General features: G+C 47.1%; 2 protein-coding genes across 4 annotated transcripts in view; one reads left to right on the top strand and one right to left on the bottom strand.

Annotated features, from left to right (window-relative positions):
• Positions 1 to 18: 18 nt before the first annotated feature.
• Positions 19 to 4,345, top strand: LOC8028717 (THUMP domain-containing protein 1). Its single transcript, XM_029993855.4, has 3 exons — positions 19 to 587; positions 2,569 to 2,709; positions 3,552 to 4,345. Exons 1-3 carry the CDS (start codon positions 390 to 392, stop codon positions 4,299 to 4,301), a joined length of 1,089 nt encoding a protein of 362 aa, XP_029849715.2. The 5' UTR covers positions 19 to 389; the 3' UTR covers positions 4,302 to 4,345.
• Positions 4,346 to 7,248: 2,903 nt separating this feature from the next.
• The window catches only part of LOC8028712 (multiple inositol polyphosphate phosphatase 1), a 50,223-nt gene continuing 31,760 nt past the window's right edge, over positions 7,249 to 25,711 (bottom strand). For all 3 annotated transcript variants that reach the window (XM_040210420.3, XM_029993854.4, XM_040210418.3), the window contains exons 6-10: positions 24,739 to 24,815; positions 20,323 to 20,428; positions 17,511 to 17,715; positions 14,536 to 14,940; positions 7,249 to 7,671 (exon numbers count right to left, since the gene is read on the bottom strand). In XM_040210420.3, the coding sequence (XP_040066354.1) occupies positions 14,580 to 14,940; positions 17,511 to 17,715; positions 20,323 to 20,428; positions 24,739 to 24,815 (749 nt within the window). In that variant the 3' untranslated portion in view covers positions 7,249 to 7,671; positions 14,536 to 14,579. The remainder of the gene's footprint in view (positions 7,672 to 14,535; positions 14,941 to 17,510; positions 17,716 to 20,322; positions 20,429 to 24,738; positions 24,816 to 25,711) is intronic.

The following is a 25,711-nucleotide window of genomic DNA, read 5'->3' on the forward strand; positions in this document are numbered from 1 at the left end:
TAATGTAACGATTGCGAACTAGGTGACGCTAGCTGTCATCCATTTCCACTGGGCCAGCAGTCCAGCTTCGCACTCCATTATCAGCAATCTGAGCTGAGAGCAAAATGGCAAAATCGGCAAAATCGTTGGCTGCGTTGGCTGTGATACAGTGGCTGTGAGGAACGAATCGGAACATGAGACTTAACTGTTTACGCAGCCAGCCAAATATCGTTTGGTAAAGACTGACTGATCTCTGCTGTTTCCAGTAACTACTACTCAAAAGGACGCAGGTCTTAAAGTCAGTCCATTTGTTCGCTTCGTCGTTCAGAAACACTTGGTTCAGGATAGCACGCAATCGACGCACTTCAAAATTCTTGGTTGGCTTGGTAGAGCATTAACTCGGGACAAAAATGAGTTCGAAAGAAGGCAAAAAGCGAAAGAAGAACTATTACTGCGACATGTCGAAGAAGCGCCACAAGGGCTGCCTCGACAAAGTCGGCGCCGGCATGAAAGGGTTCCTGGCGACTTTCGAGAGGAGCGAATTTCACGCCACCAAGGACTGCTACGAGCTCCTGAACGAGTATGCCGACAAGCTCTGGGGCCCTGAGGTAAGCGATGTCAACGGTTTTGACTCTTCTGAATACGGGCTTGCTCCAAATGTCGTTTTGTGTCGGCGTTACGCATACATTCGCTGGTTAGTTTGAGCGCGCTGCGTGCTTCTTGACATCTAATGTAGATTGCATCATTGTTATGAACTAACTACTCGGGGAGTTTGTGTGCCATCCTCTTGGTGTACGGCGGGCAAGCCGAACAAAACGCGTTCCTTCGCGCATGAGAGCGGAGGCGGAGGTAGGAAAAAGCGAGGAGTCTCCGTGCGTCAAAGAGGAGGTGCGAAAAGGTGTAAGAGGGACTGATCACGTGCGAGACGATATTTCATCTCAGCAGACGCTATTTTCAGCGGTTTATGACAAACAGCATCTCGGTCGTGACTTTTTCAGTGAATGCCCCAAACTACTTCATTCCGCAAGCAAGCGGATTCGTTGGTCGCAAAGAACCAGTGAATTTAAGTCGTAGAAAAGACGAGGCAGACGTTGCTGCGACTAGAAGACAACACCAGAGCTCGCCACTGCATTCACTGGACGAACACCGGATGAGCTTGCGTGCTCTGATTGGAGGATACAGTGGGTACTCACGTGACCAGTCGGAGCTCGGTGCCGGACGTAACTGTACATTAGCACAAGGAGCGTACGAATTAGTTTGCTGTACTTGCAAATGTGCGGCTGTCTAAAGTTGTGCTTACTGTAGCCGCAGTAACTATTAGGCACGTCTTGCCCTTGCTACACATTCGTTTGGGGCTTACTACGGTTGATCGAATGCCATTTCATCAAAGCACGTTTTAGAGAATCGGCACGGTTTAGGGAAAGCAGAGCCTCAGTTTACAGAAACGCCGTTTATCGAAAAGGGGACTATTTTTAAAAAAAGGCTTTCCTACTTCTTGCGTGTATCACTGGTGCGCGTGTTAGGCCATGCCCCCCGATGTGCTCCCACCGCTTCGCGGCGGCAGTCTGCAGTGGCTCATTACAAAGATGTTAACTCACCTGATTTACCCGTACACGCCGCTTCGTGGTGGCCGAACTTGCTAAAAGGAGGCTCATCGCCATTTCCTCTAAACTGGCTTTTCTATAAAGGCATTTCTCGACCCCGGTAAACCGGGGTCGAGAAAACGGCGTTCGCTAAAACGAGCGTCTCTAAACCGCATGCCTCCGATTCGTTTGCTGCACCTTATGGGGAGCGCAAGTTCGTCTGCTTCTCGCACAGGGGTTTCGGCGACGTCAGAACACCGAGCTCCGATTGGATGGTGGGTAGACCTCAATGCTAGCTGCCTTGAGCTCTACCCGCTATTCAATGTGACGTCACCGTGACCCCCGTGCAAGAAGCAGACGAGTTTGTGCTCCTATACACGATGCACAAATCATCAGTGCAGGTGCTCTCCCTTATCATCTGTTGCAGGTTAAGAATAGCGGGACTTAAGCTCCTCCCACAAAGCCCTCCACTCTTTCCACTTCAGTGAAGTGTGCGCGCTGGAGAGGGGGCGGGGGGAGAGGAGGAAGCCACCAATTGTGGCAAGCAGAGGGCTTTATGGGAGTTGCTTGACTCACCGTTCTAAATCTGCAACAAACTGTAACCATGGAGCCTGGAACGCTTCCCCAACCGGCGCATTTAGTGCACCCTAAAGAGTGGTCCCTTGATTTCTGCCTAATGACGTTGTAGAAGTTCCCTGCTTTTGCCGGCCGTTCTGCCGCAGGTTACTCTTCGGCACAACAGTCCACGGACGCTTCTGCAGCCGGGAGTTGGGACGCCGCGGCGACGGCAACACCCCCGTTCGCTCACATACTGGGACTGCGACGTCCGACAGCGCGACACTCCGGCTTTTGCAGCGTCATTTGTTTCTTCTTTGGGACCACTTTCAATGCACTGGCAGGGTGGGATTACTAACGCGCCATTCACACGCGCTTTATCGTAGCTAAGCCGGCCCCCGATGCCTACGATCGATGCCTACGATGTTTGGTTCAATCTGTGGTTTTCCAGAAGAAAGACGAGGGGATCGTAAAGGACGTTGAGGACGAGCTTGCGGACGAATTGAAGGAGCTGAAGGAGTCGTCGAACCTCCCGAGGCGGTTCAAGAAGATGAGCACGGAGGTGGCCGGAAACTTCTTCGTCAGCACCACGGTGAGGGCGGTGTCGGACATTCTCGCGCTTTGTTTGGTGCTTGGAGGGACAGTGAACTTGGTGTTACAAAGATTCAAAATGAGTCTTTCGACTTGAGAGCTGAGACGTAAATGTTGCAGTAAAATATTAATTTTTTTTGGGGGGGGTAAAGGTTGTTTTATGGCAAACATGTTCTATCCAGGTAGTTTAAAACACAAACAAAAAAAAAAACACCTTTTTGGGGAGTTTGGTGATCCTCTAAAGGGAGTGTAAAACGATTGCATACTGAAACGAGAGAACCGAAACACGAAAGCAAGGACCTAGGAACATAATTTGTCGCCATGAAATTTCTATAACAAGAGAGCATTATTTTCTTTTACACGAAATTTGTTTAGGGCTGCTGTTGCATAAAAAGTGTCCCTGAAAAAGTGTGAAGCAAAATTTTAAGCATATTTCAATCATATTTGGTAAACTCTGAGATGCATCTAATGTGTCGCGAATCAGCTGAACTTCCACTGCGTCCGATGTTATGTGACATTATAGTCACGCGACCTCATGTCACGTGAAGTCACGCCTCAAAGCATTAAGGTGGGCTCGTTGCTCAATCACAATGGATGTAAATAGCACAAAGAACAGACGACATGTACACGAAGACAGGACCAGTGCTAAAACGGAAAGTCTCTTGATACCACGACGTCATCACGGCATCCCGTGACGTTAGAGGAGAAACTGAGTTTACATTCGGTAAACTAGATTTCTTCTTTAAAGAAACATGGTCAAGTAACTTTTTCTTTTTTTTTCTTTGAGGCAGTTACCTAGTTTAGAAGCTTTGAAAGGTTGCTTATCTTGGGTTCTGGCCGCAGGTGGACGAGCCGGGCCGGCTCACGACGTCCATCTTCAGCGACCTGAAGGAGTGCCAGTCGCAGCGCAGCCGCTTCCTTTTGCGTCTGCTTCCCGTGCAACTCACCTGCAAGGCCAACACAGAGGCCATCCAGAAGGCAGTCAAAACGGTCCTGTCCACGTACGAGGACGACGACCGGACGTTCCTGGTGGCCAAGAAAGTGCGACACAACAATGACCTCAGTCGCGCTAGCCTGCTCACAGACGTTGTCGAGGCGGTGAGAGCCACCAAGCCCAAGTGGATCGGTGAACTGCGCCAGCCGGAGCTGGTCATCATGCTGGACGTGCAGAAGACGATTTGCTTCGTGTCCATCTTGCCGAACTACCTAGAGTTCAAGAAGTATAACCTTTTGGAGGTCACGAAACCCACGCAGCCGGCAGATGTCACGAGTTCCGCGGGTGCAAACATCGCTGCAGAAAACGCGTCTGAAGGTCGGGTTGCGGACGACGCAAATTCAAAGCGGGACGAAGCTAACGGTTGCCAAGGAGATGGCGCTGCCAGGGAAGCAAACGGAGGCAAACTTGCAGACGACGATGTGGACTCGAAGTCAGACGAAGCCAGTGGTTGCAAGGGAGACTGCACTTCTGGAAAGGCAGGCGAAAGCGAGCGAATTGAAGATGATGCTACGGACCCAAAGCCGGACGAAGCCAACCAATGTCGAGGGAACGACGAAACGACTAGTTCCACGGCTGTAAGTGGGGAAGAGGGCTGAGTTGGGGATTGCCGACTGAGAAATAAAATGATGAGTATGTGAAATGTCTACGGTGTTTTGCCCGACGCAGCACAGTATGTATGTAAAAATTTAATTTAATTTCGAAGTTACAGTTAAAGGGGAACTCCGCTCAATCCCGAAAAATTTAGGCTTAATGTGATTCCATTTAACAAAGCACTACTAAACAGCTCTATATCTTCGGATTCGCGAAATGTGGAATATTATTTGTGTAATCTTAATTTAAACATCAGCTGATACCGAAACCGAAACTTTGGTTGCGTTAGGCAACATTGGTCTCGTGTCGTCAGACTCATGGCCACGTCACGTCGAACCACATGGTCTTGTGACGTTTGTGGGGGCGAGGTACAGGACACGTGACGCGGCCAGGCCGCTTCAGATGGCGTGAACGGTGAGGCCCGGGGGAGGCGGGGAGTGGAGAAACCGGACATGGGGAACAAGTGCAATCTAGCATAGACCGATAAGCGCACAGGGCAGCGCAAACTAGCGCATCCGCGTTGCGGTGATCACGTGGATGCCGTTCAGCCAACAGAGGGTGGAGAAACTCTTGACGTCATCGTTCAATTTCGCTCTGAGAAGTAAAAACAAACAAAACGTGAGAATGATGTAGACATGCCTCCGACGTAGTGGCTCAATGTTGGCTGCTCCGACTCCGTGGCATTGACTGTGCTAATGATTGTGCTTCACGTCGCACGCTAGAGTTGGCAGATTTCGGCGACTTGGCTCGTTTGAAAGTTTGCTGGCCAGTTTATTAAATATATAGACGGAATTAGATCGTAACATTTGACATGTGGTCTTCCTATATGATACTGAAGAGGGCTGCATAGTTTTCTAAATATCAAAAATGAAGTGGAGTTGTCCTTTAAAGGGATACTACAACGAAATTTCGGCGCTCATTTTTTGGTCTATATGTGTTCAAAAAAGCAGCATCACATCGAACGTACCAATATCTTGTTAAAAAAGTCACGAAAAGGAATTTGAAAACGAATTAAACGATTAGCAAAGAGCACCTGGTGGATGTCGCTAACGCCTCGCTTGTAATGCCCGTCTAGGAACCTTGACAGCTAGTGACGGAGGTTGTCTCGTCTCCGGCCACGACGAGAGAAGAGGGGCAGGAGGAACTCCCCTCTTCCCGAGAATGCCTTTTGTGTGTCGCAGAAGTCGCTATTGTCCCCCTACAAGATTACAGAAGATTAACCCGTCACTCAAAATTCGTACAAAAGCAGCCGGTTCGGTGGCTGGAACGACTAGGCCATCCTCTCGACGTCAGCCTCGCCGTAGCTTTGCTCGTCTTGAGACGACCTACATCACGATTGCGTTAGATGTCACGTGGTCTCCGCTGGGCCTTCTCGGAGCGCTTGCCAGAGTGGGCCGTTTATAACAAAAAATACAGCCACCAGCAGTGTTGCCAATTTAGCGGCTTTCTCGCTAAACTTAGCGGTTTTTGGTTCTGTTTAGCGGGATAATTTATTGTTTTGCGGGCGGCGGGATTTTTAGCCGGTTTTATAAAACTTTGGCGGTTTTTTAGCGATATACAAGCTATATCGATTTACTATCAACTATGCACCTTTAATATTCATCAAGACAAGGATAATAAGCCACAGTGGTCTTTTTGCTTACTCTCAGTAATGTTCTGGTTTGTGAGAGTAACGCCTGTGACGTCATCAAAACATTAAGGCGTCGAATGTCGGAACATGCCTCCCTGTTTTGTGCGCGCACGTTTGAACAGCATAGATGTTCCAAGTTTCCTTTGACTTTTTTTCACTGTTTCGTGAAATGGGCGTGGTGAAGTACGCTCAAAAGTTTAGAAAAGACTGGCTATAAGACCCTAAACTTAAAGACTGGCTACTGGAGGTTCCTGGTGATAGCAGACGAGCTAGGTGCCGCTATTTCAAAACAGAACTATCTGCGGAGAACGTGGATTTGGTCGCGCACGCTGCGACGAAGAAGCATGTTTCGGCCGTTGCACCTTTCTCCTCTGGTAGTAGACGACTCTACGAGTTGAACGGGTCTGACTAGTCACTCACTGCTGAAGGGTCCCTTGCCATGTTCGTATGCGCTCACTCGGAAATTTCGACTTCGGATCACCTGGGTGAGCTGTGAAGTGGCGTGACAGATTTCTAGTCAAAAATAAAAGGAAAGCTTCCTTTCAGATGGCATTGATATGATCTATACTGGTATTATACTTTTTTCAAGAATTAAAGCAAAAAAAAAAAACAGTGTCTAAAAAGTCGTTTTGCGCTGTGTTTTCGATTTAGTGGTTTTTTAGCGGTTTTTGGGATTCCGACTGCGGGTTTTTAATTTTTGAGTTGGCAACGCTGGCCACCAGGCTCAAAATTTAAACATGCGATTGTCATTTACGGATATTGTGGATCATATTCAACCTATTTTTGAACACGACAGGGATATTTCAAATTTTGTTGAAGTATCCCTTTAATGACTCACAGCCTTTGCTTCAAAGCTAGTTATTTCTCTAGGGACTTGGGCTTTCTGAAACAAATAGGTTCCTTGAAGAATATATATTTAAGGTCGGGATAGAATTTAGGGTGCATCTAAAGATGACCGTAGCACAAATGTAACACTGTTTATAGTGCCCTTATCAGAATAGAAGCTTCGTATAGCATTAGGACAGGACAAATTAATAGTTCTTTTTAAAGGACATTAACTCGCACCCTCTAAGTGCAAGTGTTAGCATGAGTTGTGTGGAACTCGTGCAAGTTCTTGTTGCACCTGCTGCACATCTTGTGTAAGCTCCGCGCACTCTTGTTTTCAAAAACGCTGAGCATGTGACTTGTGAAAATGTGCGTTTGTAGCACAACTTGAGAGAGCACCTCACGCAAGTAGTGAGTAGCACCCTCACAAGTAGATAGCAGTGCATGCAACGTACGAGACAAACAATGCTTAATGACAGTTCCATTGAGCAATAAAATGGCATTAAAATGGCTTTATTTTCTCCTCGAACGCGTTTCAAAATGGATAGTGAGGAATACGCGGTTTTGAAAAAAACTCTCGTTTGACTGGTAGTGCATTGTCCCTGGCACACTGCAAGCGGCTATGTTTCGTAGTAAGACAACTTGCTGAGCTTGAAGCTTGAGTCGCAAGGCGTCCCGCTTTGCACTGCCGCGCTTGTAGACTCTGACACCTCGGCAATGAAAAATTTCATGGGGTACAGTTCTTTGGCATGATGATGATGATTATAAGTAAGTATAATGAACTGGGCGCAAGGTTCTATGCACTGGTCGAATGAAGGATGTAGCTGATGCACGTGTCGATTTCTGGGGGAATCGCTCCTTCACGAGGAGAGGTGGCCTTCTTTAACGGCATCGAGTCTCCGTTGGTCCCTGCTGCGTCGCTGTTTGGGGCAACAAAACAAATACCAAGATGGCTGTGTTAGAAATTGCAATTGACTTCTCCCAAAATTCAAAGTGCCCCATCGCAGTGAAATGACGGCCAGTGCACTCTGTGAACTAGTAGGCCACTCGGTCTCGGTTTCGATTGAACTGCTTCAGTTCATGCTGTCACGCCTTGACCGAATGCGCTGCTTGCGTTTTCGATCATCTGACTTCCCACGAATGTACAATACTCTAAGCATTCTAGAGCGATATAGAAGAAAGACTGGGGCACTTTTCTTGGTTTTCGACATGGCGGATATTGTGCGTGCAAATGCAAACGTTGTAAGACGTGGCTTACACTTGCCTCATCCCGAAATTGTATCTTTGAAATCAATTTTAATATTCCCGCCTAGTACAGGTGAACCACAACTAAAATTTGATCACTTTGAGCCCTACACATATTTTGTTTACCAAACGTCCACTTCTTGTTACTTCATTGGGCGAGAAACAAGCCGCATCCTCACAGGAGTATCAAAGTTGAGCCCGACGTTGGCGCATGAACTTTTAAGGAAAGGGAGTAAATTCAACCTCACTGCTGCACAAAAGTTCCTATGAAATCTTCCTCGTGTCATCATATATCCCCACTCAAATTTTATGCTGACTGGAGTTTTCGCAAACGCTGAGATCGGCTAGCTACGACAGAGGCCCTAACAAGTGTCCCCTACTCCCCGCTAAGCCATTTGTGGACAAGCTTTTACCAACGTCCAAGATCTGTGTCTCAACGGTGCGTCTGAAGTTATCTTGGCATACTCAATCAGGAAGAAGGCAAACGTAACATATCTTATAGCCATTAGTAACCATCAAATGTGCTTGGAATCCTTCAATTCGTTTGATGCTAGTGGAAGTTCACACAAGATCTCTACTGTTGCTTTCTTAAAAACGGTTTGTATGTGCGAATCTGTCTATATATGATTGTAGGATAACTTCATATGCATAAGCTATATTGAATCAGTAGAATGCAAGTGGGTGGGGACTTCACTTCGTGCAGTGTGTGGGTCAGTACTGATCAGAGATAAGAAGTGTTGGATTTTAGCTTTCAATGGCGTCTCCGAGTTTTACCTCGCATACTCGAGCGTAATAATAAAAATGAAAAGTGGAAAAAGGTATATTTTTGTCAATGAATACACAAAACAAGTAACAAACTTCCTGATCAGCAACACTAATGTAAAGGTGCCAGCTCGGTGCATGCATACTTATTGGTTGTTACAGCGTGTTGACTCGTGCACAAACGAGATCTCCCAGCTTCCTAGCGTTGAGATTCCCAGCACAGGCTCGTCCACATACTTCGAAACGCTAACACAAAAGCTCGGATACAAAAATACGTATGGTTCGGGCTTGTGTTGTTAAAGCTTCGAGATCTAGCCATTTAGGTTAGGTAAAAGACCAAAAACGATGCGCTCGGGACCAGGAAACATGAGATAACAGCTGTTAAAGGGGCCCTGCAATGACTTTTTGACTGGTTTTTAATTTGCACTGAACCTGAGCGTACTGAACGTAGTAGCTTAATCCAACTTTTCTTTTCTCAAATTTCGCTTTATTTTAAAAGTTATAGGCAAATTAGAATTACAAAAACAAGCAAAAAATAACCTCCTTCATGACGTCGTAGGTCCTGGCTTGAGTGGCCGTGAACTAGAGGAGGAGTAGTGTGGAGTAGTGAGCTCATCGAGCGCACACGGCTGCCGCACTCTGTGTCGACGGCTCGAGAGGGCGCCACTAAAGCACGTGTTGGATAGGCTGTATGAAGCGGGCGGCCAGGGCAGCTTGCATTGCATTTGCAGCGCGACTAAACACTAATTTGGCATAACATTTCATTGGCCACAAACGACAGCAAGCACGGGGTAAAGATCAGTTCAAAACGGGAGCCACTTCGAGCTGACGCACCGCCAAATGGCCAAATCGGCAGCAGGGTCCGCGCCGAAGGCCTTCGGAACGCTCGGAACCGGTCGGATTCTTGAGCCGGTATACGACCACAGCGCTGCCGCGTACATCCGGGACCTTTCTACGCTCCTCGTTTGTCGTGGCCTCATCCCACTAGCCTTTTCTAGTATGCGCCGTTTTTTTACGCCGCTTGATGGCGGGTATGTCGACGGGTCATTTCTCGTTTCCGTACTTTCTAAACTGCATTGGTTTCTTTTCTGATCTAGAATAGTGAACAAAAACTACTTTCATACATAATTGAAACGGTTCGCGACACTTATATTTTGTATCTCGACTAAAAAAAAAGCTCTTAGCGGCTTTGACCAGTGGCAAGCCCAGGACCAAAGACGTCACATTTTGCGCGCTTTCGGTACCGCGGGTCGCCCTCGTCGGTGGAGGGGGTTTCCGCGTCGTCCGGTTAAAATATGGCGCACTGATATTTAGTTACTCTCTCCGTGCCCGCTGGCTTGCCTCAACCCCAAGAGGCGTGGAAACCGCAAAAAAGGTAGACGCTTAAATATGATTGCAGGGCCCCTTTAAAGGGGCCCTGCAAGGACTTTTTAGAGCGCAGCTCTTAGGCGCCCGTTTCCGGCTTGAGTGGCGTCGCCGTCGGCGTAAACCTGCGTTGCATGCAACGCGCATGCAAAACTTGCATGCAATGCACGTTGCACGCAACACACGAGCAAAGTTTGCATGCAATGCGTTGCATGCAAGCGGCGTAACCGCGCGTGGCATGCAACGGCGTAACCGCACGTTGCATTATGAGTGGTTACCCATAATGATGTCACGAGGGTTACGAGGATTGCTCTCACAAGGGTTACGAGGGTTACCCTCACGAGGATCATGAGTGTCACAAGTGTTACCTTCACGAGGGTTAGTTACCCTCACGAGGGTTACTCAGTGGCGGGGATGTCAACGGGTCATTTCTTGTTTCCGTACTTTATAAACTGCATTTGTTTCTTTTCTGATCTAAAATACTGAAGAAAAACTACTTTCATACATAATTGAAACGGTTCGCGACACTTACATTTTGTATTTCGACTAAAAAGAAGCTTTTAGCGGCTCTGACCAGTAGTAAGCCCAGGACCAAAGATGTCACATATCGTGCGCTTTAGGCACCGCGGGTCGCCCCCCGTAGGTAGAGAAGGTTTCTGTGTCGTCCGGTTCAAATATGACGCACTGATATTTAGTTACTCTCTCCGTGCCCAACGGCTGGCCCGAACCCCAAGAGATGTGGAAATCGCAAAAAAGGTAGACGCTTAAATGTGATTGCAGGGCCCCTTTAAAGGGGTCCTGCAATAACTTTTTGACTAGTTTTTAATTTGGACCGAACCTGAGCGCACTGAACGTAGTAACTTAAAAAAACTTTTCTTTTCTCAAATTTCGCTTTATTTTAAAAGTTATAGGCAAATTGGAATTACAAAAACAAGCAAAGAATAACCTCCTTCATGACGTCGTAGGTCCTGGCTTGAGTGGCCGTGAAGTAGTGAGCTCATCGAGCGCTCACGGCTGCCGCACTCAGTGTCGACGGCTCGAGAGGGCGCCACTAAAGCACGTGTTGACTAGGCTGTATCAAGCGGGCGGCCAGAGTGGCTCGCATTGCATTTGCCGCGCGATTGAAGACTAATTCGGCATAACACTTCATTGGCCACATACGACATCAAACACAGGGTAAAGATCGGTTCAGAACAGGAGCCACTTCGCGCTGCCATGCCGCCAAATGGCCAAAGCGCCAGCCAAGCCCGCGCCGAAAGCCTTCGGAATGCTTGGAACTGGTCGGATCCACGAGCCGGTATACGACCGCAGCGCCGCCGCGTACTTCCGGGACCTTTCTACGCCTGCCGTTCGCCAAAGCCTCTTCCCCCTAGGCCTTTCTAGTACGCGCCGTTTTTTTCGCCGCTTGGTGGCGGGTTTGTCGACGGGTCATTTCTTGTTTCCGTACTTTATGAACTGCATTGGTTTCTTTTCTGATCTAAAATACTGAACAAAAACTAGTTTCATACATAATTGAAACGGTTCGTGACACTTATATTTTGTATCTCGACTAAAAAAAAAGCTTTTAGCGGCTCTGACCAGTAGTAAGCCCAGGACCACAGACGTCACATATTGCGCGCTTTCGGCAACGCGGGTCGCCCTCGTAGGTGGAGAAGGTTTCCGCGTTGTCCAATTAAAATATGACTCACTGATATTTAGTTATTCTCTCCGTGCCCGCTGGCTTGCCCGAACCCCAAGAGACGTGGAAACCACAAAAGAGGTAGACGCTTAAATATGATTGCAGGGCCCCTTTAATGCTCCACACTCTGTGTATGATCTCTTGTCGACATGTCGATTGAAACCAAAACCATGCCAGTCTCCTCCTTGGCCAACTAGTTCCCAGAGTGCAACTCGAGCAGTGTTGCATGCAGGGACTTATTGAATTAGTCCATTCCTACAATTGGACTCTGAACAAACACACTGCAAGACACTCTTGGCAAGAGCACGACTTCGGCGGTTTTCTGCATTTTACTTGGAAAGTAAAATGCAGAAAGCTTACCACAGGGGTTTAGTGAGCATTTTTCACCACTATAGTAGTTTCGATGACATGCTTCAATACTGAGAAAAAGACAAAGAAAACTTGCCACGGCTTGTTCGCACCATTGGTGCCACGGAGCATACTTTGAACGCTGCGAATGCCAGCTTGAACTAACTTGCGGTGTTGGCTAACTCGAGGACCCACGTCACGTTTTGGCTAACCGTGTTCCACGATGTACCATTGTTGAGCAACAAAATATGGCCTTAATTGTACAAAAGAAAGTAAAATGCAAGGGAGTACGAGCAGAAGCGCCACTGACGGTTCCCTCGGCACTTAAAAGCAAGAGCTCGCGTTGTCTCGTGACGCGCTATCGAAAAACCGGTTGTCCCATGGAATCTTTGAAAGTCTAATTAAATTTCAACGTGCTTTTTTGTCGACCTAGAAGGTGCAATACATATACTCTGTGGAATACTCGCTCTTTCGGTACACAAATTCCTACTTTTTTTTGCGCATCAATTCTTTCTTTGTCAGTTGGAAAAAAAACTTGACGTCGTTACAAACCGGCATTTCCCATTGACGTTACGCACGTTCGATCTCGCAAACGCCGCAAAACCTTCGCTTTGGTAAAATGCAGTTCCGGACCTCCTCATAGATGGTGCCAGCATGTCCTGTCGTTAAAGAGGTCGCAAGAACTCAGTCGCAAGCAAATGCAGTGGCTGGCTCACGCAGTACCGTTTGCTTACCTTTGCTTACAAAACACCGAGGGGAGTGAAGCTGGAAGAAGAACGTCTAGAGGGTGCTTCTTGTAAACCTCAGACCGGCGTGGGGACGTTTCACTAGGAGACCTAGCTTCTTCAGGGCCGTAAAGAAGCTAGGTCTCCTAGTGAAACGTCATCACGCCGTTCTGAGGTTTTCCAGAAGCTCCCTTTTGACGTTTTCTTATGTTACGTATACGTCATTGAAACGTCAGTGCCCCGAAGGTCGCGTGCCAGGCTATCTGCTTGAATCGGTAGCCATGCTTAACACGAAGCATGGACGTCCCGACGACTTGAGGCGTGAGTGGACGTAAGCTTTTGTAACGTAACATAAGAGAACAGGGCTGTGTGGACCAGCCTTGGGGTGAAATGAAGTGAGGCAGCCATACAGCAATGTAGCTAAATTTCTCATCTACAGCAGAGAGTCGATGAGCCTCGTAAGGCAGACTAGCATCCCGCAGTCTAGACGTATATATGGTGTTTTTCTAAGATGGTAAACGTTCAAAACAAAAAAAGACACTGGATATAAAGAAATTATTCTTGCGGAATGACGTTATCACCCGTGGCAGATGTCAGGGCACAAGTATAGAGAAACAATTGGTGACTTAATTAACTAATATTTCCTAATTAACTTTACAATATTTTTTTTAGCTGGTACATTTCAATTTAAAATTCGCAGACCATAAATAATATAGGACAGCTGAGTTTTTAGCTTTTAGAAGAAAATTTCTGCCAAGTTATATCACGTGGCAAATTACCGAAATTTGCCATGTCACTACTCGAAGGATCTTTTTTCCTTCTAATATCTAACAATGCATCTGACCTACATTGACCGTGGGCTACAAATCTCCGAGTGAAATATGCCAGCTAAATCAAAACTACAGGAGGGCCCACATGTGTAGAAATGCGAAAGCTGTGAAAGCAACTGCGTTGCCGTGCACATATCGAGGACAAGGTCAAGGATGGCATCTAGGGAAACGTCTAGTACAACATCTAGGAATGTATAGGACGACGTCCTAGAGATCGACGTCAAGGATGACGTCCTAGACGTCATCCTCGATGCATATGTAACGCAATAGGCCCCTTTCAGAAATTCAGTGCCATCTAGTGGCTCCAATATTGGTTTAAATTTCTGTATGCTAATGGCAGTTAAATTTCAGTACCTATTCATCAATGGCAGACGTACGAAAGTTACGGCGTTCTTGGCTGTACAGTTCTTGCTTTTTCTATTCGTTCCAGTTTTAACAGTATCAAAGAAACTACCCCTCTGAAAGAGGTGCTACCGAGTACATCTCTTGGTAATATTCACCACAGTTTATTGTTGTGAGCAGCCAGCGTGCCGAAGCCGAGCATTCCGAGGACTTGCACGACATGCTTAAATGTGCGCGAAGCTCACAAGTCCCGTCTCGCCGACGTCAAACAGCAATGCGGCGAACTAATGTCTGGAATGTTCAAGCCCTGCTCTGCCTGCCTCGAAATTCCTCCTTCATCAGCTGTCGAAAGGAAGCCATTAGCACGTACGTATGATATACACTTGGGTTATGATAGTCGTCGAGGTGGCCAGACTGAATTTCAAAAAGGGTCTATTGTTACTCGCACCCCTTCTGCCTCCGACTCGATCCACACCGCAAATGCCGTACCAAACGGTCCGTGTCCTCGCTCCCGCAATGCCGCGCCGTCGGCGTCACGCGGAGCAGATCTCGGTGACGTTGCAGTCCCGGGCAACCTCGTCGTACAGTTCCAAGAATGTCTCCAGGGGGCAGCTCTCCGACGGACACCCGGGCAGCCGCTGGACCTCCTCGTTGAGGAACGTCGCCACCTGGTGGCCGCCGCCGGTGCACTCAAACAGCACGAACGCCAGGTTGGCGTTGAACGGGCACACCAGGCTCGACTGCCAGGCGCGTCCAGACTGCCGGCACAGGCCGTCAGCCAGCGGCGGCTCGGCGTCGCGGTAGAGACCGAGGCGCGCCACTACTTTCTTGAAGCCGCCGGCGTGCGAGAAGTAGAGCAGCTTCGTTGGCTGCGACGGGTCCTTGCTCACGTTTCTGCGCGACGGAGGTTTATTTGTACAGCAGGTACAACGAAAACTCACAAAGTAGGTGAGGCAATAAAACATAGCATTAAGTATATTCATACAGGCAGTCTCGGGCACTAATGCATTACAAGTGACGTTTTACTGTAACTTTCATTACTTTTAACTGTAACGAGTCAATTTTTTTCAGAAGGCATCTCGTAGCTGTTGTTATACTGATTTTTCTGAAGTCATGATAAAGATAACGACGTTACTTTTGTTTGCCCCGTTACCAGGGCAAAGAAGCATTGCATCGGTTGTTTGCTGTGGCAACGTGGAGTTGTACATCGACGTAAGCCGCCACAACGCAGTGAGACGCTAGAGTGAATAGTCGTTAAAAAGGCGATGAAACGTTTTTAACGTTGCGAGAGTCTGCAGTGCGTCACTTTTTCTTCGTTTATCTCGGCACAAGTAAAAGAAAACACGCAGCTTTATCCTAGATTGCCGCAATTCCACCGTGTAATCACAAAGCAGACTGTCTCGACTTGCAGCCATGTATTACATTGTTTGCTTTGGGTTGCGACCCCAAGGTGGGTCACGACAGGTTCCGCTGGGAGTTCCAAAGTGGCTTGGGAACTTGAATAAAGGTGAACTTTACTTCTCTCCGGTGGCATAGATGAAAGCAAAGAACAGATCGCAGCTCAGCATCAAGCTGCAACTGCAGGTGCGATGTTCCAACACCGCCCTCCTTCGAAGAAATTGTGGCTCAAAGTCCAACAAACAACCTCCCTTCGGTTGTTAGGAATCACGGAGGCAGGAAGAAGGGGAGGAAACATATCAGCTCAAGACTGTAAAACGAGAAAATCCCAAGTGAAGCCGAAAGTAGAGGTCACGGTCGGTGGGAATGCCCCCCAGGGTGACCAAAACAGCTGGAGGCACTAAATCAGCTCTCCCTTTCGTCCAATACGTCTTTTGGTTTGGTCGGCGGTGTGTCCCTCGAAACTGGAAGTCTCCCCGAGCTTCAACTCTGCTAACATCACATAGCCTAAAAGAACAACTCCGCTCAATTCCGAAGATTTCGGGGATAATGATTGATTTCAAAATAAAAAGCCCTAGTAAAACACACTACGTCGTCTGCTTCGCGAAAAATGGGATATATATTTTTAAATCTGATTTTAAACACAAGCGGAAATCGAAACCAAAACTTCGGCTCCGCCCGGCAACATTGGCCTCGGGTCGCCAAGTACATGGCCATCACGTGGTACGAGATGTCACGTGATCCTCGGCCCAACGACGGGCGGGATTGGGGCGGGCGTGTGGCAGGCGCGAGTGTCGTCTGCACCGCACTCTTCGCCACGTTTTGGTGTCTACGGCATTCGACGACGTCTGCACAACTGCGGCATAAGTGTGCGCGCACGTGGTGTCCGTAGTGTGGACGAAACTCCGAGAGACAATAATCACAATCGGTGAGATGACGACGGCGGTTGTGACGCGGAAGACGGCGGTAATGGCGGGACCACGGCGGGCGGCCGGACGGCTCCCAAGAAACGCGCTGCGCAGGCGCGTTACGCCAATCACGTGGACACTGCTGAGCGCCGAGAGGCAACGTTGCTGACGTCATGCGCTACGCTCGCCCGGAGAAGTGAAAACAAGCAAAAGGGGGCCATGTAGATGGCGTTTAGCTCAATGTTGGCTCCGCCCATGCCGTAGCCTTGACTGCGCTGTTGGTTGCGCCTGAATTTGCCCGCTCAAGTCAGCCGATTTTGGCAACTTGGCGAGTTGCAAAGTTTGCCGGACCGTTTAAGAAACATTTAGACAGAACTGCGTCGTAAGTTTTCACGTGTGGTCTTCCTAGGCGATACTGAAGAGGACTGCATTGTTTTTTCAAAAACCAAAAATGAAGCGGAGTTGCCCTTAAAAAAGCTTTTTACCTCCGTGTTGGGAATACCTAGTCGTTCCGGCTGGCAAGCATTTTTTTTTTTTTTTGCGATAATGATTTGTTGCTACTATACACGTTTGCAAGTCTGGTCTCAGGGCACCGCCATAGATCCTTACCTGCAAAGTCACACTTTGTAGGTAAGGATCTATTCGAGTATTTCATTTCAGCATGCTAGAGTTGAAGTTTGTGACACTTCGTAACTGAAAGGGAAACGCACGTGACATTGACGTTGCAATGACATTCAGAATGCACTTTATCTCTTTTGATTGGCAGCCATGACTGAATGGACGGTGAAAACCGTAGACGCGACTCCGTGTGAATTTCGGCCCTAACCCTGATCGTGCACCCCAGTAAAGATCTCTTGCCAGTGTCACCTTTTCTGGCTCAGTACATGCACTTAGCACCTTGAAACTCCCTATTTCCACCAATCTCTCGCCATTATCCATTCATGCACTTTCAGCCTCATCCAAAAACAAAAAATACCCGTGCCGCAGTGCGCGGTTCCTTCAAGGTCGTCTCGGATATTTTTACTTCGCAGAATCATCACGGGGGAAATATGCGGTGCTGGTAGCGGCGACGCTTTTGCCGCTCCACCCCAACTTCCCCCGGCTCTTCCCATCGACCACACTCTCTCAATACACGGCTCTGGTGAAAGGCCACCCCACCTGAAGCGGCCGACGAGCTCTCGCACGATGGGGCATGCCTGGGCGTAGTTGCGCTTGAGGCCGTACGCATCCTTGTAGTAGTCGTCCAGATCCTCCCGGAACTCGATGGCCTTGAGCTCGGCCTCGTCGAACGCGGCGCACCAGGGGGACGCGTCGTGGATGGCGTACTCAAACACGCACGCCCGGTACATGATGTCCACGTCGTCTGCATCCCGAGACACAAAGCTCGTCTGTTAAATCAATTTTTAAAGAACCACGCTCAATGTTTGTGCGGGCAAGACAAAGCACCGTCCATTGAAACTTGGTAATTCCATCAATTTCGAAGGTACCATAGACCTTTTTGTTCACTTTGACTCATATAGCAAGATAAAGCACCCTCCATTGAAACTCTTTCATTCAATCAATGTTTAAAGGGCTACAAGAATTTATTCTATGCAAAATGTAACGCAAAATTCCCACTGAATTTAGCGGGAAAACCCGAATTGGTGTTAATAATTCAACTTTTTTCATAAAAGTAAACTTAGTAATTCCAGTTTTCTCTTCCTAACATTAAACCTTAAAAATCACAAACATCGAACAAACAGAGCTCGCAAACACGTCAAATTTACCCTGCTAGCGATCTGTCTTTTTAAGTGCCATCAATCGGCGAAAAAAGAACATATACGTAAGTAAGCAGTACTGCTAAAGACAGGCTCTTATCATTTCGCTGAAACACGTTTCGCAGACAATTTTTCACAGACACACATTCGCTCACACAGTGACGTCTTCTGACAAAAACTCTTTTGTGGACACATACTTATGTGAAATTTCATTGACAACATATCTTTTTGACATGACAATGTCTCACCCAAAGGGGTGTACGTATGGAGACTTGTGCAATGGAAATAGACCTCACTATAGGGCTGTTCCACATGACACACTTCCAGCTAGGAATTTTGAAGCCCCTCTGAATGAACCACCCGAAAATTGCAGTGACGTGCCATCGCACTGACAGTGTTTCTCTCTAATGTAAGCGTCTTCGGCTATGTACACTCGATCAACCACACAGAAGTCTTTATCTGCAACAATCTTCAAAATAATGTAATTTGTGATCCTCTTTCTCCCGTCCTGAAATGTCTTTTGTTGCAGAGTCGTGACTGTATAGTCCAGGGGTTTCAAACATGCGGCCTGCAGGCCGCATACGGCAGGCAAGTTGCTCGGACAAAGCCTGCAGGCAATTGGCTACGAGCCCCTCCTTCCCATGTCTTGAGAGCTAGAAATGGCATGCGCCATAATGATCTCATGTCGCCGATTCATTTCCGCTCGAAACATAGCTCTGCTCTCATGACGCATTCGCCTAGTTTATACTGTTCTCTTTTCATTTCCCTCACGTTTCGTTTTAGTGTTTGCTTTCCAGCTTTTTGTCGTAAATCACCTGTACAACAATTCCGCTACTATAAGCTGCAAGCAGGAGCTCTTCGCTCAAAGATGCATGTCGGCTGCACAAACTCTCGCTCAGCATGAGCAAATGCCAAAGGTAAAGCTATAAGCTCGGGATTTTTGCCTTCAGAAAATAGCTGCCATTAAAATACAAGTATTTTCTCAGAATGTTGCTATAAAAGTCGCCAGGAAAGCAGAAACTGTCCAATGAGGAGATTTTTCTAGACATGTTTAGCTCGATTAATTCCCGAGTGAACTGAGCAATGGAAATGTGAGTGTGTTTGCCCTCTTGTTCTACTAAAAAATGCCAGCATTTTGACTGGGTTGTGCCGTTTTATTCTTGCTATCATATCAGGTAAGGCCCTAAGTAGTCTTATAAACAAAGCAAAGACAAAGATGTCACTGGCGAAACTGCAAGTTCACAAAAAGCAGAGAGCACGAGGTGCTCTCTATGAAATCTCTTGATCCCCCCCCTTATGTTGGCCCTCGACTTTTCGGGGGTAGACTCTCTGGCCTCCACACCCAAATGAGTCCAAGACTCCTTGCATAGCCGATCCCAGAGGCAGTGCAATACCTGTTGGTGAGCGCTCGGCCACACCCCTGCTGAAACGCTACAATATATTTCGAAAAGTTTCGTCTCCAAAGATAAATTATAACTCGCATTTCTATCTGCACTTGTTTTGATTGCCTCTGTGACTTGTGACTAAACAAACACTTGTGTTGTGTCTTGACGTTTGTTTGGTTTGGTTTCTTGTGTATTTTTTAGTCGTACCCCCCCCCCCCCCCCCCCCGGGCCGTATTAACTCGCCCACACAAGCCATATTAGTGAAGCCTTCAGGGCTTTTTTTAAACAAATTTGTTGATCCTAAAAAGTGACACTTTGTATAATATTGCGTTCATAATACACTTACACGGGCTTTTCAATCGCTTCACTGCACTGACCGTAAAAGTATACAGGTGCAACTTATAGACCGCAAATCACAGTATACATAGTGACTTTATCCGTCCAGTCAAGGTAAATCAAGCATAAGAGTTTGTCCAAATCCCACTGACTGGCTTATGCCAGCTCCACAGGCAAATCATCGATCGCATCTCTTCAGGGTTGTAGAAACTGGATGACGTACACATTGCATAACCGTAACCCAAGTGACAGCGAGCGAATGTCAAGTGCTGCTTTCAAATATGTTTTCGTTACAACACCTGCTGTTGGTTTTAAGCTTCTCTGGGAAGACTAGGCACTTACACAACAGATAGCAGTGGAAACGGCGAGTGCTACATCTTGTCACATATTGCCAAAGGGCTTTGAGATATAGTATGTCGGGACCTAAAGGTTTGGCAACATTGTGAATGTTTTACAAACTAATATTTTCACTCGATATTAAGGAAAACTCACCTCGGGTGACGTTGAATCCAAGACGCCAAGACATCGTGTCAAGGAGTCGCTTCATGTACGGTCCTTTCTCAAATTTGTCGACCTCCACCGGTGTGGACTTCTTTTCCTGCAATCCGGCGGGAAAACTGTTGTTTTGTTCCTACATCTATTTATGGCCACGTAAATCTAAATCTAGAAAGCATGCCCTGGTTTCCCCAAGACTTCACAGCTGACTTCTCTGCAATGCTGAATACTGAAAGCCAAGTTTGCCTTAATGACATGGAGTGGTATTATACTGCATTCCAAGATTTCAAAATGAAGCCACACATACTATGATACAAAGCATAATTTAATTTGGTCTGTTTGATATACACACTACCACACCAGATATGCTCATCAATAGGAAAATCCTCAAATTGTACAGTCGGCACGGAATGAAACGCGAACAGTGGGTGCATGGCTTTTGCTAGATGCTGCACCATCTGAACCAGATGGGAGCTGCAAGAAGATGGTTCCTCCTTCGATGTGTTAGACTCTTGCTCAGTGCATCCAAACCTTCGGTGTTGCGTCTGTAGGTGACTCAGCGTGGGTCGAAAACCATGCGCTCCATGTTCGCGTTTCATTCCGTGCCGATATAAGTGACCTGGAGAAGCCAGGGAAAACCTTCGGGGGGTTTGAGTAAATGCACTGCGAGAATCTACAAGCTTCCTAGGTAAATTCCCGAATTTCTTTATTTCATATTTTCACTGACTCGTGCAATCAGAAAACTCAGACGGCTTTTTAATGTATCGGTAGCTCAGTCGGCGATAACTCAATAATCATACAAGTAGCGATGGAAACTTTAAACAGGAGTTTTGTTCTTTGTGGGCTCACAAAAGTCTGCAGACTAGAGCGGTACCACTACCACCATCACATCAATGATTGTAGCCTTTTTGTTTCTTATCTCAAAGTGAGGGGGAACTTTGAAAGGATATAGCCACTGGGAGGTGCTACTCGAAAAGGCACGCTTTTGAACTATTAGTCTAATTTGCATGAAACTTGCAGGGCACAATTCAACAATTTGAAAGAGGTTGCTGTGCAAGGATTAAAGTTATGAAATTAATCCTTCGAAGGATTACATAAAAGTAATTAAAATAAGCACTGCCTCCCCCCCCCCCCCCCCCCCCACCACACTTCAGAAACAGTAATGATAATGGCTGGTTCTTTTGGGGAAACAAACAGTGTAACACCTATGTCATGCAGCTGTGGAGAGAAATTACAGAAATAACATAATTTTTAATAAAACAAAAACTGAAAACAAAAGATGTTGGTTTTTTACGTGCATCAGACTGAAGATATTGCAGTTTTTCATAACGAAGGAGCATAAAAATACAGATGCATTCCTTACAAAATTTCAGTGTAGGAACTCCAAAAACTGGCTCAACAAATCAGTTCCTTATCAAATGATAGTTTTCCTGAGCCGAGCTTTAAATGACAAAAACTGAAACCGAGATAAATACGTTGGAATGTTCAAAAAGTTTCACTTTAGAAGGTGCCGGCTTGTTGGAAATAATTTATTCCGGAAAAAAACGACTGCATGTTTGGTCATTCGGCCGAAGGCATTTAAATACTGCTGCTTTATTGGGTGGGTGGTGCCCTTAGTTCGGGAGGTGCCTAGGGTAAAAATGACCCCTAGTCTTTCAGTGCCTGGCATTGACGGAGCCTAGAACAAGGTTTTGTACGGAAACACATTACGTCACATTATTGTCTCTTTGTGACACTAAGTGTGCTTCCCTTCAGTGCCACCCAGATACAAAGCCCCTGCACCAAATTTTCTGGGTCACCAAGAGAGCGGAAGTGCACTTTACTGGCCTTTCCGCTACTCCTCGCTCAGCATGCTTTTTCTACACTGCTGTTTCAGTTCCTCTTTTTATTTTTTCTCGCCCTTTCCATCCCTCTCCACTTTCTCACACCACCTGCTTCTGCTCCTCCAATTTCTGTGTGCTGGGTCCATAGCTCAGTCAGCAGCACACTCGGCTTCAACGCCAGTGACCGGGGTTCAATCCCTGGCACCGGGGGCAATTTTTTCAAGGTCGACTGACCTCCACATTTTGTGCTTACGTGGCTCCTGAGGTTGGCTGGCCCTTTAAATCTACCACTTCGAAAATACTTTCGTTACAGGAATGAAACTTTACGACAACATCCGTTGGCTGATCTGAAAGCGGATACACTAGTTGCTAAAAAAGTGACTTAAGAAATAATTTACACTTCTTAGGTTGTGTACTTTCTTAGAAAACCCATGGCAAGGCTTATTACGTTCACGTCTGACTTGGTGATTCGTCCTTGGCCGTTCTTATCGGCCAGTGCCGCAATCTCGACTGCGGAGCGATTATGACATGCTCCGGACTCGCCACACCCTGTGCTTCTTAAACGGCAACTCCGGTCAAAAATGAAAGCAAAATAAATGACTGGTAGTGGCGTCACTAGGGCCAGCGGCACCCAGGGCAATCTCGTGGCCCGCCACAACAGCGACATCCCGCCCGAGCGCTGCCCTTGGGCCCCCCCCCTCCCTTCTGTGACACCACTGATGACTCGTATTGCTCAAGTGGCACAAAATATGATTGCAGTCGAAATATTACGTCAAAGTGAAGCAGCATACTCCACTAAAACCGTTTTAGAGCGCAGCTCTTAGGTGCCCGTTTCTGGTTTGAGCGATGTAGCTGCGGCGTAATTGCGTGTTGCATTATGGGACGTTTCCCATAATGACGTCACGAGTGAGGTCACAAAGGTCATTCGTGAAGGTCACAACGTTCACAGTAAAGGTCATAATTTTCACGTGACCTTCATGAGGCCTTCACAAGGGTCATGAGTGATGTCACGAGGGAGGGAGGGGGGAAGGAGGAGGGGAGGAGCAGGAGGGAGGATGAGGATAGAGGAGGAGGAGGAAGGAAGGAGAGGAGGGGAAGCGAGGGGCATACCCTCCTCTCCGTACCCTCTCCTCCTCCTCCTTTTTAGGAGCTGCACTCTAATTCGGCATTACAGGGAATTGTAAACGTCTTCCATTTTTTTATTTAAAGATGCGACCAGATGTTTTTTAGCGGGTGGCAAGCAGGCTAGCTTTTAGTCAAGGAATACCGAAAGACCCGTGCCACAGCACCCCTGTGGCGTCACGTCAAGGTGGAGCTGCGATCGATTCTGCACGTTGTACTGCTTATCGCAGCACCACGGGAACGTCACGTTGCGGCTGTACGGCTGATGATCAGTGTCGCCATCCCTCTCTAGTAGATACCGTAAAGTTCCGAAAGAACGCCCACCCAAAATGAAGAGATAAATGGTGAAAAACATAGGGTGGGCTATATTTGGTGATGCCACAGCAAAACCCTACCAAAAAGTAATGATAAGCACCCTGGCACCCGCTACAAACCACGTGACGCAGGAACTGATACCGCAGATCGCGGACACAGCAAGTTCGCGTTTCACGATGCGATAAACACGCGAAAATTCGCTACGAACTCCTGTGCCACAAGAAAGGATACTACAAGTAGCGGACGCAGCAGATTCGCGTATCACGGTGCGAAGGACCTGTTGAAACCTGCCAAGGAGTTGCATCTCACAGAAACAAATACTGAAAATTGCAGACGCAGCAGATTCAAGTTTTATGGTGCATTAAACACGCAGGAACCCGCTACAAACTTGCCTATCGCAAGAATCAAAATCGCCTGCGCAGATCGCGGACAAAAGAACGGGAATCTGCTGAAAACTTGTATGTCACGGAAACGCATACAGCAGATCACGGACGCAGCAGAAAACTGTATTGCACGATGCAATATACACGTGGGATGAACTCGCGTGTTACAGGAATTGATAACACGCACGCAGATTGCAGACAAAAACACTAGAACCCGCTATGAACTCGCTTATCAGACGTACCGGTACAGAAAATCACGAGGCAGATGCGATTCCCGTCGTACATTGCGTAACGTTCGACAGGAATCGGGGGGTGGGCAATGTTTATAATTTTTAAGTTACAGATATTTAGTCAGAAAAACAGGATGGGCAATCTCTCGGGGGCAGGTGCTCTGTCGAAACTTTATGGTAGTTTCAGTATTGCCATAGACACCTGAAATCAAGCTTTGAGCCTGCAATATTTATAAAACTACACACAATATTGGAAAAAGCTAATTATGCTTGTAATTCAGGGACACTGCTTGAGCTGAAAACAGTTGTAATCCAAAATTCGAAACTATTGACCAGAATTGCCCTTTAAGCATAAAATTACCATAGTAATGGCAAACCTAATCAGAGAAGACACTCCAGTGGTGCATAAGGAAGAAACCAAGCAGCTGAAAGCGTGTCTACAACGAGAATACCACTAACGCTCTTTCCAAAACATGCATGCTTTTAAAGTCCATCAGCTGCCACTACTGCGCAAGCTTAAAGAGATAAGTAGGTAGTCACTTTGATGAGCTTGTTGCACTCCTTGTGAAACTGCAGCAGGCTGTCCTGGGGTGGCCCGAAGTTAATGGCATCAAAGTCTGCAGGAAACAGAACCGTAACGTCACAGGTCGGTTGGGAGCCCACGTGTGTCCAGTTTCCACGTTTACTGCATCTTTATTAATGCAGAATATATTTTAATGCGATAGCATTAAAGAGCTCGTTTCGCAGAAAGGCGGCGCTGTCACCGGAAAACTTAGGATTGGTTGATAGGGTCATGACATGACAGCCACATGACCTCACGCATAAATTTCAAACAACCCGCAACGCCCACATGAATAGTGGCATCACGCGTGGAATGGAAGTGATTAAAACATGACACGTAATGTGAATTCAAAGCCGCCACATGTCTCAAATGGTTTCACCTAAAAAAAGTAATTAATTTGCCTTAAAGGAAAAATTTGAAGAATTTTAGATGGGATACAAACCCACAACCATTCGGTTGTGAGCCAGACACGCTACCGACTGGGTCACGCAGACACACTTGCATAGCTTGGGAACGAGTGGGGGTCTATGCGTAGCTATTGCGTTCTGGTCTTAAAGGTGAAGCTTAAGTGTCCTCCTGTAATTTGAACGGAAGTTGGGATTTGTGTTGTATTGCCATAGCCATGCAGTGCCATCGTCAGCTAAATTTAGTGGGCTCACATCCCTTTGAATTTAGCGAGATGCCACTATGGCTCACGTGACTGGTGTCACCAAGGCTCACCTGACCAAGTGACATATGACGGGCCACGTAAGGTCATGTGATATCACTATTAGACCTAGTAACGCTGGGTGTTAGGTCGTGGTGTAACATGACCGTCAAGGTGTTGCGTTAAGACTGCGTTACTCTGCCCAGATCTGCCTTTACAATCGCTAATGTTTTCTGTATACGGTAGATGACGCGAGCGCCTTAAACTTTTTTGTCCTCTTGATTTCCGCTTTGTCAACAAGTGGG

Source organism: Ixodes scapularis, unplaced genomic scaffold (genome assembly GCF_016920785.2).
Source record: "Ixodes scapularis isolate PalLabHiFi unplaced genomic scaffold, ASM1692078v2 PGA_scaffold6__148_contigs__length_123643588, whole genome shotgun sequence".
NCBI classification, from domain to species: domain Eukaryota; kingdom Metazoa; phylum Arthropoda; class Arachnida; order Ixodida; family Ixodidae; genus Ixodes; species Ixodes scapularis.